General features: G+C 46.7%; 2 protein-coding genes across 2 annotated transcripts in view; one reads left to right on the top strand and one right to left on the bottom strand.

The window, feature by feature from the left end:
• The window catches only part of LOC117042654 (oocyte zinc finger protein XlCOF6-like), a 663370-nt gene that overhangs the window by 242463 nt on the left and 407071 nt on the right, over positions 1-13836 (top strand). The gene's annotated exons all lie outside the window — the stretch shown is intronic.
• The window catches only part of LOC117042618 (zinc finger protein 208-like), a 48347-nt gene that overhangs the window by 30125 nt on the left and 4386 nt on the right, over positions 1-13836 (bottom strand). The window contains exons 2-4 of the mRNA XM_033142166.1: positions 11901-13004; positions 10765-10906; positions 8411-9437 (exon numbers count right to left, since the gene is read on the bottom strand). Of these exons, the coding sequence (XP_032998057.1) occupies positions 8411-9437; positions 10765-10906; positions 11901-12689 (1958 nt within the window). The 5' untranslated portion in view covers positions 12690-13004. The remainder of the gene's footprint in view (positions 1-8410; positions 9438-10764; positions 10907-11900; positions 13005-13836) is intronic.

The following is a 13836-nucleotide window of genomic DNA, read 5'->3' as shown; positions in this document are numbered from 1 at the left end:
TCCCTTTTCCTCCATTTTCACATCACTCTGCTGCACAAGGCAAAACACCAGGGGAGATTAAAACACAAAAACCAACTTTAAAAACCAATTTACTGCTTTTTATTATTATTGGAAACATGCTTTTAGACAATTCATCCTTTTAAAGAAAATATATCATGATGATCATCCCCTCTATTGCCAATCCTCACATCACTAAAAGATGGGCCATTCTATTGTCACGGGTGGGACACTTGGACCATGTTTTTTGGTATTCACACATGTGTAACTATGTAAATATACATGAAAATTAACAACCAAAATTTAAACTATGTTCTTAATAAGATACTGAACATTTTACTAATTTTTTATTATTTTTATGGATATCTTTGACAATTTTATTAAATGTTAAAGTATTGTCACGGGTGGGACAAAAAAAGGTCATGGAGCTTGAGATAGGTTTGATTTATGGAAAAACTCTGTGAGTTGGGAGGTGAATCAATGATAAACTCTGCATATCTGTTTAAATCAATGTTTATTGGTTACAACTATGCAATCAGAAATTAAGTTTAAGAAATTTAACGATACAAAATTAAGGGGGAAATGCTGTCACGGGTGGGACAATCATCAGAAAACTTTTAACTTGAACACTTCTGTGAAGACTATGTGGGTGGACTTTTGAAAAGAAGGTCCATAAACTAAACTTCTTTTGTCTTTAGCTTTAAAAAATGGTATTTAATATGTTTAGGTAATGAAACTATAAGTAAAATAAGTATACTTTAAAAATATTTTTTTTCTTATCAGGCTCATTTTTCATGGAATGGCCCAGATGCCAAATACATGATGGAAGAATTATGCACGTTGTACAGAAAAGGGAGGGATAACAGCTTTTCTTCCTCTCTCGTAACACCAGAACTTGTAGACATCGACGGAAAATGGAAGTCAGGACAGCATTCAGGATGGATAACAGAAAAGTATTCTTTATGCAGTGCATAGTTACAGTAAATTATGGAAGTCACTTCCACAAGAGGCCTAATGGCCATCAAATTGAAAGAGGATTAGCAAAATTTGCAGCTGTCAGTGGCTACCACAGAAATACAATAAACATAACTGGCTGAGTTATAGCACAAATAAAGTCTGTTATTTACTTTATCATAGTAACATATCAACACAGTTGAGACATAAAATTCAACTGAAGGAGCAGAAGACCATGGCCATCAAATTCAAAGAGGATTAGAAAAATTCACAGCTGTCAGTGGCTACTAAGCATGATGTTCTGCCTCCACTGTTGGAGGAAGCATGGCTCTGAACGCCAATTTCTGGGAACCACAGCTGGGGAGACCCCTCATTGTGTCCCTTGAGCTCAGCATTGTCTAAAGCAGGCTTCCTCAAACTCGGCCCTCCAGATGTTTTGAGACTACAGTGGTACCTCGGGTTACAGACACTTCAGGTTTCCGCTAACCCAGAAATAACGCTTCAGGATAAGAACAGAAATCGTTCTCTGGCGGCGCAGCAGCAGCGGGAGGTCCCATTAGCTAAAGTGGTGCTTCAGGTTAAGAACTGTTTCAGGTTAAGAATGGACCTCTGGAACAATTTAAGTTCTTAACCAGAGGCACCACTGTACTATTCCCATCATGCCTGACCAATGCTCCTGCAAGCTAGGGGTCATGGGAGTTGTAGGCCAAAAACATGTGGAGGGCCGAGTTTGAGGAAGCTTGGCCTAAAGGGAGCAGCTCTCCAGGGTCTCAGGCAGAGTCTGTGCCAGTCTGTGAGTGATCGCCAAAGTACTCTGAACATTAATAGCTAATTTCAATTTCGCCTTCCTATGTCTTTTACAATACTGTCATCAATGCTTTTATTATCATTAGTTCATTTCCATATGCCACACTTCTTAAGAATCCTCCATCATTGCCACAAGATGTGGTGATGGTGGTGATGGCTTAGAGTTTAGAGAGCTTAGGTAAAGGTAAAGGCCGCTCTCGAGTCCCCCTGCCTGGCCCCGTTTCCTGCCTCTCTGAGCATCGGAGCTCGCTGGCTGTGGGTTGGGCCCTGGGAGGCTGCAAGGCTGGATGCGCCCCCTTGCAAGGCGAATGCAACGTGCAGGCGGCGAGACCGCCATGCTGCTTTCCCTGCCCTCGTATTGATGACGAAGAATTGATGCTTTTGAATTATGGTGCTGGAGGAGACTCTTGAGAGTCCCATGGACTGCAAGAAGATCAAAACTATCCATTCTCAAGGAAATCCGCCCTGAGTGCTCACTAGAAGGACAAATCCTGAAGTTGGGGCTCCAGTACTTTGGCCACCTCATGAGAAGACTCCCTGGAAAAGACCCTGATGTTGGGAAAGATGGAGGGCACAAGGAGAAGGGGACGACAGAGGATGAGATGGTTGGACAGTGTTCTCGAAGCTACTAACATGAGTTTGGCCAAACTGCGAGAGGCAGTGGAGGATAGGCGTGCCTGGCGTGCTCTGGTCCATGGGGTCACGAAGAGTCGGACATGACTGAACAACAAAGGGACCCCTGACTGTTAGCTCCAGTCGTGGACGACTCTGGGGTTGCATGCTCATCTCGCCAAGCAGCTTCTGGAGAACCAGAGCAGCGCACGGAAACGCCGTGAGAGCTTTAGAAGTCGATCAGAGCAATTCACGAAGGAGGGCAATAGGTTTATCGATGGTACTGGCGGAGGAAAGTGGAGGGTAGGAGCAGCGGCCTGCCATGGGTGTCCCCCACCCCCTCAGGCTCAGGCATCATCGCCCTTGCAGCCTCCGGCTGGACTCGGGGCCTCATCCTGCCAGGCGCACGTGCATTTCCCCTCCCCCCCCCGCACCTCTGACTCCTCGCTCCGTCCCTGCACCGGAATCCGGCTCCTCTCCGGGGAAACTCGCCAGGCCACTGGCCGCTGCTCCTCCGCTCTCCTCGGCTGAGGGGACAGGAAAGTGCAGCCGCTCTCGAGTCCCCCTGGCTAGCCCCGTTTCCTGCCTCTCTGAGCATCGGAGCTCGCTGCCTGTGGGTTGGGCTCTGGGAGGCTGCAAGGCTGGATGCGCCCCCTTGCAAGGCGAAGGCATGGTGCAGGAGGAGAGACTGCCCTGCTGCCTCCCCTGCCCTCGTATTTGCAGCCCGCTGCTTCTGATCCTGGAGGTTCTGTTCTTAACTGTCAGGGCAAATAGATCAACCCTATCAGATTTAGTCCACTCCTAGCTCTGGAGCAGCAGGGAACAAGCTTTTTTGCTGTGTCTCCTGTACACAAATCGCTGAGTTGTCGGGGTAATAATAATAATAATACAGCAATAAATTGTTGTTGTTGTTGTTGTTGTTGTTGTCGTCATCATCATCCACTGTGGCCAGCTCCCAACAGAATTTATTTATTTATTTTTTAAAAAAAGTATAAAACATTAAAGACTTCCCTAAACAGGGCTGCTTTCAGATGTCTTCTAACCTCAGGGTTCCAGCCCCATGTGAGATAGTGTGAAAATGAAGTGTAATGTTACCTTGACATTGTGTACACATAATTCCAATGGTTTAAACACCCCACAAAAATCCCTTCCCCTTTCTATACCCTTTCTGTGTCTTCTCTAAGTGGGTTTAGAAAGCTTTTCCTCAAAATTTATTATATAATTGGAATAGATCTGGCATCTTATATAAGCTATCCAGGAAGTTGTACTAAGTCTTGTTGTGATCAGGTTTGCAGTCACTGGTTTCTAAATCCTCATCATGGAAAGGTCCTGAAATACCATTTTAGGTAAAATTAGCAAGTTCCGATCAAGTGTAGTATATAAGTGTAGTATATGATATATTTTTCTAAATTTGGCAGGTGTTGGATACCACTTAAATTTTAGCTTCCTCTTTAATAGTAAACTATCCTTTTCTTCTCGAAGCTACTAACATGAGTTTGGCCAAACTGCGGGAGGCAGTGAAGGATAGGCGTGCCTGGCGTGCTCTGGTCCATGGGGTCACGAAGAGTCGGACACGACTGAACGACTGAACAACAACAATCCTTTTCTTCTTTCTCCAATGAAAGAAATAAAAAGCAGTATTATTTTACAAAAAACAGTATCGATTTTTAAAATATGCGTTCACTAGTGATAATAATCGAGGTTTTCCAAGTGCAGAAGCAAATAGGTTAAGACAGTGGTGACTTACGGATGGCTGGGAGAAGCGGGGTGCTGCAAAAATACCTGCCCTCCAGGCTAGAGTTGCCATATTCCAAACAGTGAAAATCTGAACTGGAAAATTCTTGAGCTTTTGGGGCAAAATCTCAAAATTGCTGTTTCTGAGTTATTTTTATGGAAAAGCGGCTCCCATACATCCTGGTTCCTGTGGTTGAGGCCTTGTCATCTGAGAGAGCCGTATCCAGCCCACCCAGCTTCTTCTGTCGTATTAAACGAGTTAGTCTGAAAGGTGGTGGCTGCTGAGTCTCCCTTGGCAGTCTGAGTGCAAAACAGACTAAAGAGTACATGGCTTCCACACCCACCCCACATCCCCCATTCCTGTTTCTCTTCCACGTATTATCGGATTGTGATGTTGGCTTAGATCCCCTCCTTTACTACAGATACCCCCAAACAACCCTGGGAAGTGTAGTTTGTTAAGGGTGCTGAGAATTGTGGGGAGGCCCCTACTCCTCTCACATAACTACAGTTCCCAGAGTAGTTTAACAGACAACCCCTCTTCACAGGGAACTATGTAGCTCTGCGTGGGTAATTGGGAGGGTTTTTTTCTAAGGCTTTCAGCACCCCTGAAACTACACTTCCCATGGTTCTTAGGGGGAAGATGTACCTGTTTAAAGTGGTATCATACTGGCTTAAATGTATCGTGCAGACAGGGCCCCAGTCTTAAGCAAGACACACAGGAGAAAGTGAATCATATCCACACATCCTCCCTCACAAAAAAACCTGACTAATTTTTTTATTTTTAAAAAACATTTTATTTTATTTTTTTTGAAAAGAGCAGGAAATTTTAAGTAACCAAAGAATAACAAAGCAAAGGCAGTAGATTCCTTCTGAGCAGGTTCCGTAATCAACAAAGGAGCAACTCTGAAGAAACGTTCTGTCGAAAATTAAATGAGTTTTTTCTTACTTGATTTCCCCTTGAGTTACTCAGCATTGGGAGGGGGACCAGAATAGCCCCACTGCAAAGCCAAGGAGGGAACAAAGGCAACACCCCCTTCCTGCTGTTGACTATCAGCAACTACTCTCGGAGGTAAACTGCTCCTAAACAGGGGGCTCCATATAGTTATCATTATCTCTTATGGTGAGCTCAGGTGCTGAGTGCTCACAGCTATTTATCCAAAAACTGGTCACTGAGAAACAAGAAAGGAGGTATTAGCATGCTCAGAGGGAACACCAAGGTTTTGCAGAAATACAAAAAAAGATCCCCTAACCCCGCAATATTAAAAAACCCAGAACAGCCCAATAAGGACTGAGCATGCTCAGTGGCAACCAAGTGCTATGTGTTTGTTCAGAAGAGGGGAATGGAATGGAATATCCTAGGAGAGGGCGTCACTGGCTGGCTGGCTGGCTGCAGTGCTGAACATGAACATTCCAGAGGTTTTGTATGCCTTGAAAAATAGCCCATCCTCCATGAATATATCAAAACCCACTTTAACACCATCACCAATTATTTTGATCCAGCTCACAAATACCGGTAATCCCACCTCTACTGCCATCTATCCCTTTGGGTTCTGATATAGAAGGAACATCAAAAACACCAAAATGAGCAAGAACCTAATCCCACCCCACCCCCCACCCCATTGCCAGCAGCTATAAAGTCCATTTACACAACCTAATCCTATGTAGGTTTACTCCAAAGTAATTCCCCACTGTGTTCAGCTAAGTGCACACAGGATTACAGCTACATAGGTCTACAAACGTCTAACTCATCCGCCTCCAACTCTTTCTTCTATTTATTTATTTTTCCAAACAGCACACAAACGGCATAAAGAGATGCATACTTTTTCAAAAAGGCATGAGGAAGATGAAATACACCCACAGAGGAGCAAAGAAGGGCAGATAACTATAAGCACAAGGGGGAAAAGAACCAGAGAGCAGAGAATTCATTCGGCCAAGCAGCAAGTCATTCGATTTCCACTTGGATGGAAACTCCGCTCCACAAGCAGATAGATGATCAGGTTCCAATTCGGTTTGACAACGGCATCCTTTTAGAGGTCTCTACTCTTCAGTTTTCTTCAGATCCAGCCCTGCGTAAGAATGGATTTCTTTTAAAAGCATATATACATCCTTGTTGCTTTTGTCTTTACCCAAACCCACAAATCCCCTCTTTCCGAACCTGTCTTTGGTCGCATCCAAACCGTGCACGACTTTAAAGCACAGAACAATCCCAGGAACTGTAGCTTACCTCCTGCCCCAAAGAGGTACAATTTCCTCCTACCTTCTTCCTCAAGCCTAGCTAGTGCTCTCCCAGTTTTGGGAAGGTGGGAAAGTTTTAGGGTAAGTTTACCAGACGTCCCCGTTTCCCGGGGAAACAGGTCCCCGGATTTACAAATCAATCTCCTGACAAAATCCATTGAAGCTGAAAAGTGTCCCCGGATTCATTGAAAAAAAATCTGGTAACCTTACTTTAGGGCCCTGTCAGAGCCCTCATGCCTTCTTCTCAAAGTTGGGTACCTCCTTACCTGGCCTTTGCAGTGCCTCCTTCCCAAAGCTGGGGCAGGGGGCAAATTTTGGCCTCGCACAGGGAGCCATTTTACCCAAGTCCGCCACTGCCTCAAGAAACCAGCACCCGTAGGATTCCCCAGGGTGGGGAATGTGCTTTAAAAATATGGTGGGGATGGTGACCTTTCTGTTTTTCAAAACACGTCAGGCCTTTCTTCTACCAAGTCGGGTAATTTGTCTCCCTGGGCCAGTGTTATCCATTCTTGTCTGGCAGCAGCTCTCAGGGCAGACTCTATCACTAGCAACCTAGTTTTAAATGCTAGCTGCCTAGTCCTTTTAATACAGGGAATGGCAGGGACTGAACCTGACGGCGAAGTCAGAGCTCTACCACTGAGTGGTAAGGTTGGGCAGAAGACTGTAGATCAGGATCTACTGATAAATCTCCAGGTGACTTGCTGATGGTTCCATAGATATATTTAGGGTTGTTTCTCAGTTATGGGATAAATCTGGGTCATGGCTGCATAGGACGAAAACGATGCTCTTGTGTGTGTTTTAAAGGCCTGCACATGGAAAACTAGCATGGCATGGAGAGAGGGTGGGATTCAAGTAAGTCGCATGCAAGGAATGAGGTTTATTCATGCAGCAGACTTTGCACATATGGGACTTTGACACCCTTCTACCTGTGCGCCTCCTGCTCTGGAGGTTTAATTTAAAAAATGAGTGTACTACAGCTTTAAGTCGTTAACTCCATCCAAATTCTGAGAGTGAAAAACGCGTACTATACATTGTGATGGGGAGCAGAGATGGGGGAGATGAATCAAGCAGCATGTGCTAGCGACATCAAGGAACCTTTGGCCTCAGTGGAAAAAGAGGAATAAATAACATGAGTTTGGCCACTTTTATTACTGCCTATATGCCACCTTAGGTTGTTGTTGTTGTTTTTTTAATGTAGTGATTTTGCCTGATGGGACTGTGGGTTAAAAGAAGAAGGAGGAAGAGGAGGAGTTTTGATTTGATATCCCGCTTTATCACTACCCGAAGGAGTCTTGAAGCGGCTAACATTCTCCTTTCCCTTCCTCCCCCACAACAAACACTCTGTGAGGTGAGTGGGGCTGAGAGACTTCAAAGAAGTGTGACTAGCCCAAGGTCACCCAGCAGCTGCATGTGGAAGAGCGGAGACACGAACCCGGTTCCCCAGATTACGAGTCTACCGCTCTTAACCACTATACCACACTGGCTCTCAAATGCTAATGTTCTTTGATTGCTACAAAATTTCTCCCCTGCTTTTGGAATGGGGTGCCCATCAGAGTCCGAGAAGGCTACACTCATCAACCTAGACTGGAATGGGGCCTGGAAAGAGTTTACAGCCAGGTTTATAATTTCAACGGAGAGAGGGGAGTTTTTAAGTTGAAACTGGGGAGCAGGGTTGGGGAGTTGAAGGTGCCTGAGTAATTCTCTGGGGGTCTGATAGAATATTTGACAGCAAAGGGGAGGGAGTCACAAGATTAAATAAAGGAAAGAGGGAAGGAATAAAAAAGCTGGAGGACACAAATGAAATATGCAAAAGGTCAAAGGCCAACAATCAGTACATGTTGCCTGCATGTCAGGTCATTTCTCCCAATAAGAGTTTTTGAAAGGACTTTTACCACTCAACTCAATTCAATTCTTCAATTACTTACTTCACAGGGTTCTTGTGATGATATAAGATGGGTGCAAAAAGACGTCGTCCGATGGAAGCTCTTCTTCAGTTTTGATCGTTTCTGGAGATTCTTTCCTCGGTCCGTGGATTTTCTGATGGCTAACAAGGTGTGTCCTGCGATTGAACCTTTTCCCACAGTCAGGGCATCCATAGGGTCTCTCTCCAGTGTGGATTCTCTGGTGGCTGATAAGGTTTGTGCTGCGATTGAACTTCTTCCCGCAATCTGTGCATTCAAACGGTTTCTCCCCCGTGTGGATCTTCTGGTGCATCTTCAGGCCTGACCGGCGGCAAAAACTTTCGCCGCAATCTGAGCACGTGTACAGCTCCCTGGCTGTATGAATGCTCTGGTGTCTAATGAGGTGCTTGTTCCGGCTGAAACTTTCGCCGCACTCGGAGCATTTGAACGTCTTCTCCCCCGTGTGGTTTTTCTGGTGCCTAATGTAAGTCGATCGATCGCAAAAGCTTTTGCTGCAGAGCAGGCATTTGTACGGTTTCTCGCCCGTGTGGCTTCTCTGGTGTGTTATGAGATGGTGGCTCTGGCTGAAGCTTTTCCCACATGCAGTGCATTTGTACGGCCTGTCTCCAGTGTGAAGCCTCTCGTGTCTCACCAGACTCGACTTATCGCAAAACTGTTTGCTGCAGGAGGAGCACGAGTATGGCTTCTCACCCGTGTGCATTCTCTGGTGTGAAATAAGGTTTGAGTTCCGACTGAACCCCTTCCCGCAGTCCAAGCATTTGAACGGCTTCACTCCTGCGTGGATTTTGCTGTGGTTATTGAGATGGGAGCTCCGCCGGAAGTTTTTGCCACAGTCTGCACATTCGTACGGCTTCTCCCGGCCATGGACTCTTATATGCATGATGAAGCCAGCTCTGGAGATAAACACTTTGCCACAATCGGAGCAGTCATAGAGTTCCTGCCCTGAGTTGTTCCTCTGGTGTCTGTTGAGGCCGTGGAACAATCTATCACTTGGCCTCTTTAATTTGGGTGCTGCCTGTTCGGCTGCTGTTTCACCCTCCGGCGCAACGGATTCATTCCTATGCTCTTCTGTTCCGTATTCCTTTGGCTCCGCTGGTTTTGAAATTGTCTCCTCAAAGTCCTGGCAGTTCTCTTCTTCTATTGGCATCCCGTCATTTTCATCCTGCCCTTCGTCACCTGATATTAATATAAGAATAATGAAAACCATCATTCTTTCTATTTCTGATGTTCAGGTTGCGAGTGGTGTTGCTGATGTAGCCAAAACACAGGATTTGGGGTGGTGTGAGGGAAGAACTAAGCTACCTGCAATGCGACTTGGTCAGTTAGTTAAATATTTTTATTTATTTGCTATGCCCATGGCAGAACGACTCCATTCACACAGAAGAGGGTGTGCGGAACCCTGAGATTTGCAGAAGTGCACAAAAATAATCTGGTAAAGAAAACCCTAAAGGGAGGGGACCCACAAAACAGTCGATGGAGGGATGAACTTGCTCACTGGCCATAGAATACTGACTGACGTTTTAGGGGAGGAGGGGCAGTTGTGGGACAGCAAACCAGGAGAAGGAATGGGCTGAAGTGGCTGGAATCCTGAAAAGAGGCACTCCATGGTGTACCACGTTGTTGCAGGTCCTGCGTGCCATAATTACAACAAGCATTTATGCAGGAACATAGAAGCAGTGGAGGCTGGTGCCCATTGGAGCTGGTAGGGCAGAAAGCAAACCAACAGAATCAATGACAGGCGGAGACAATAAATTCCAGCTGTATCCCCAGCCTTCTCCCTCCCTCCCTGCTGAGTTCCACAAGTGCCAACCCCAAGGAAGGGGCTGACAGGCAGTGCCAACAGCTGGGGTGGCTGTGAGTTTAAAAGGTTAAAAAAAAAAACAGCTGGCAAAGGAGAACTTGAAGTTGGCAATAGGGCTGGGCCATATCTGGTTTTCAACATTTGCGATATATCGCCAGCTAAACATTGTGATCTATTGATATAGGACAATGTCTGAAATAAGGATGGAGCTACATAGAGGCATTGGCTGGCTTCACGGTTTCCCCCACATTGCGATTTTTGGACAACACACACACACTTCGCAATATATTGCCAGGTCAATAACTATGAAGCCCATATCACAATATGGACTTCAAACTGGGCAATATATCGCCCAGCCCTAGTTGTTGGAGCAGTGCCTCATTTATCTAACAGATCCACTGTGAAGAACCTGTTTTATACCAGGCCAAATGATTTGTCCATTGAGCCCAGTATGTTCTGCTTTGTATGTTCTCTGTAATCTTTCAAAGAAGGCTTCCTTGTCAGCTGGTACTCAATCCTTTTTAATTTGGGAGATGCTAGGAATCGAAGCTGTGAACTTAGTGTGCTCTATTACAGTACTCAGCTATGGGAACACCCGCCCGAACCCCAGAGCAAAATGGCATATGTAACAGAAGTTTTGAAAAGGAAACAAGAGCAAGATAAGCAAGTGTACAACTTGCTTCCAGTGCAACTCATCCTTGCCTAGCACACTGGCTTCTTCTTCTTCCTCCTCCTCATCTTCCCCCTCCTCCTTGACCTCCCTGTAGAGCTGCCTGAGGGTCAGATCCAGCGAAGAACCTTCTCCCGCAGAGAAATTCACAGCTGCCTCCTCTTTCATTCCCACCTGAAACAACGGGAGAGAATTTCAGTCCAAGACGGCTCAGGGGTGGGGCACATAAGACGAGTCCTGTTGAATCAGACCAACATCCCATTTCCTGCCATGGCCAGTCAGAGGCCTCTGGGAAGCCCACAAGCAGGTCTAAAAGTCAACAGCCCTCCCCAAGACAGAGATGTATATACTGCATTCACCTATCGTGGCTAAAGAGCCATTGGTTAGCTCACTCGCTACAAGTCCCCCATCCCCTTTTAAAGCTGTCTGAGCAGGTGGCTGTCACCTCATCTTGTGGCAGTGAGTTTCATAAGCTCAGTCACACATTTTGCTTGAAGAAGTGTAGTTTCCTGCCCTCCAATCCATGTCCTGATCATCAGTTTCACTAGAGGATATTTCCCACCCCACTCACCCTGCTTCAAAGTCTAGCATTGCAAAGAACAAAAACATTTCTGTCTCTTCCTCTACTTCATGCATGAATGCTGTAAATCTCGCTTATGTCCCTACCCACTTTTCTTGCATCTTCTCCCCTCCGGAAGCAAAAAAAGGCTTTCCTTGTAAAGCAAGTGCTCCGTGGGACATTTTTGCTTGCCCTGTTCTCCCAGTCACACGAAGCGACTATTACCAGAATGACTCATCCGTTAAGCCAGGGAAAGGGAACCGGGTCCAGCCAGCAGGTTGGATCCTGACCCACCCCTACCAATCACCTGACGCCACAACAATGTCAGGTGACCTGTTTCCGTTTGCCTGGGTGGTTTGAAAACAAACAAACAAACACACACAGCACTGCACAGGCAACTGATTTTTCAGTGCTTGCTGCTGTGATCATCTGTGCTTGCAAAGGCACAGGGCTCAAATGGCCCAGCAAGACAACCTGGGAGGCTTAAGTGGCCCCAATTAGGCCCACGGGCCCCAGGTTCCCCACTACTGCAGCCAGCTAAGTACCACAGCTTACAAACATCCTACCACCAATAGCACGGCCTGCTCAGGACCACTGAGAAGAAAATACCTGTTGGTCCTGCCTCTGAGCCTCTCGCTGCCTCAGGAGAAAATGCTCAGCAAGGGCCACAGCGTGGAAGCAGCTCTCTGAATCGCGTTCTCGGATCCAGCTCAGCATTTCCGGGGGCAGGATGGCCAAGAATTGCTCCAGAATCACCAGCTCCAGGATCTCCTCTTTGGTGTGCCTCTCTGGCATGAGCCACTGGTGGCAAAACCTCCGGAGTTGACAGTAGGCCTCCCATGGCCCCTCGGCTTCTTCATAGCCAAACTGGCGGAAGCGCTGGCGCTGGCATTCAGGACTGACGGACTCTGTGGCCTCGGCCTCGCTTGCCTGCTCGTCACTGCTCCCACTGTCACTTTTTGCACTTGGGGCCTCTTGGGCTGTCTGGGGGCGCCCTGTCCCGAGCCGGGGCCTTGTCCTGCCTTTAGCCCACCGGCTGGTGGCCGCTGCTCCTTCGGAGTGGGAATGGGAGTCCTTCACATCGTCCTTCAATACTGTCTCTTCCAGTTCCAGGTCTCCCTGCCCTGAGAGAGGGGACTGTGAGGCATCTGGGTAGTCCTGCCACTGCCCGTCCCACTGCTGGGACGACGGTCCTTCGCCCACTTCCTGTTTAATGCCTTGCGGCGATGCCGCAACAATAACCGTCTCCACCTCGGATGCCAGGGAGGTCTCCCCAGTTATTTGCAGCCCTCTCCTGGATCCACGTTCTCGCCTCTCCATTTTTCTTTCTGGCTTCACGTGCTGGTCAAACTCATGAAGATCCAGGGGCGAGAATTCTGCTGCCTTCTCTGTCGTCATTTTCCACCCACCACCACCCTCTCTCTTTTTTAAAAAAAAAATAAGCGATGATCCTAGCTCAGCTCTGTCCCTCCATCCCCGTTCAGGCAGATGTAGTGGAAAGCTTCTTTGCTTCGTAACTGCAATTACAGCAAGGCGACAGCAAGTCGAAGCTGAACTCCAGCCATGATAAGAGTTTCTGTGAACCGCCCTAAGACCTCCGGGTATAGGGGGATATAAATTCAATAAATAATAATATTGATGGTAATAAGAAGACCCCAAGAGCTCAGGCCGATGCAAATCTTCCTCAGACGTCTTCGCTCGTCTGTGGCTGCCCTGAAGGACAAAAAGCACAAATAACAAGTGAGGCAACAAGGAGAACATTGCTCTTTTCCCTAGTAAGAAGTGTATTTTGTTTTTTGTTTTTTTACAAGTGGAACCTGCAGCAAAAAAAATGGTGCATTGTGTGCTCCCCTCTAAAGAGAAACACTGCTTTTCAGGCTTCCAGTTAGCCAGGACACTTCCATTCATTCTCCAATGCCACTTACTCTCTCTCTCCCCCCGCCGCCCGCCAGCATATTCTTGTACATCAGCAAACATGGATAGCTCAGTTGGTTAAGAGTGTGGTGCTGATAATGCCAAGGCTGCAGGTTCGAACCCCGTATGGGAACAGCTGCATATTCCTGCATTGCAGGGGGTTGGAGTATATGATCCTCAGGGTCCCTTCCAATCCTACGATTCTATTATTTGGATTCCACCAATGCTGGCTATACCTCCCTCCGATTCTCCGCGTCCCCATTGTGGCTTAAAAGATGTCAGCGCTCAACATGTGAGCCCATTATTACGGGGAGTGATTTATTTTGGCGCATTCATCTCCCACCCTTTCAAGGCTGTGTACAGAGTTGTGGTCCCCCCTCAGATACCCTAGAACAAGCCAGGATATTTTTTTTAAGCTTTGTTGCAAGAATGGCACCAAAGTAGACACCAGGTGAGTGCATTTTTATAATTAAGATGCTACCACCAGAAATTCAGTTTCTATGGTAACGCCCAGGCAGTCTTGCATCCAAGTACTAACCAAGTACTGACCCTGCTTAGTTTCCAAGATCAGGCAAGACTGAGCATGCTCAGATGAAACCACGAGCAGGCACATGTGGGGCATTCTGTCAAC

This window comes from Lacerta agilis, chromosome 2 (genome assembly GCF_009819535.1).
Source record: "Lacerta agilis isolate rLacAgi1 chromosome 2, rLacAgi1.pri, whole genome shotgun sequence".
In the NCBI taxonomy this organism is placed as follows: domain Eukaryota; kingdom Metazoa; phylum Chordata; class Lepidosauria; order Squamata; family Lacertidae; genus Lacerta; species Lacerta agilis.
Note: the sequence above shows the minus strand (reverse complement) of the source record. Positions and strands in the feature narration are given on the sequence as shown.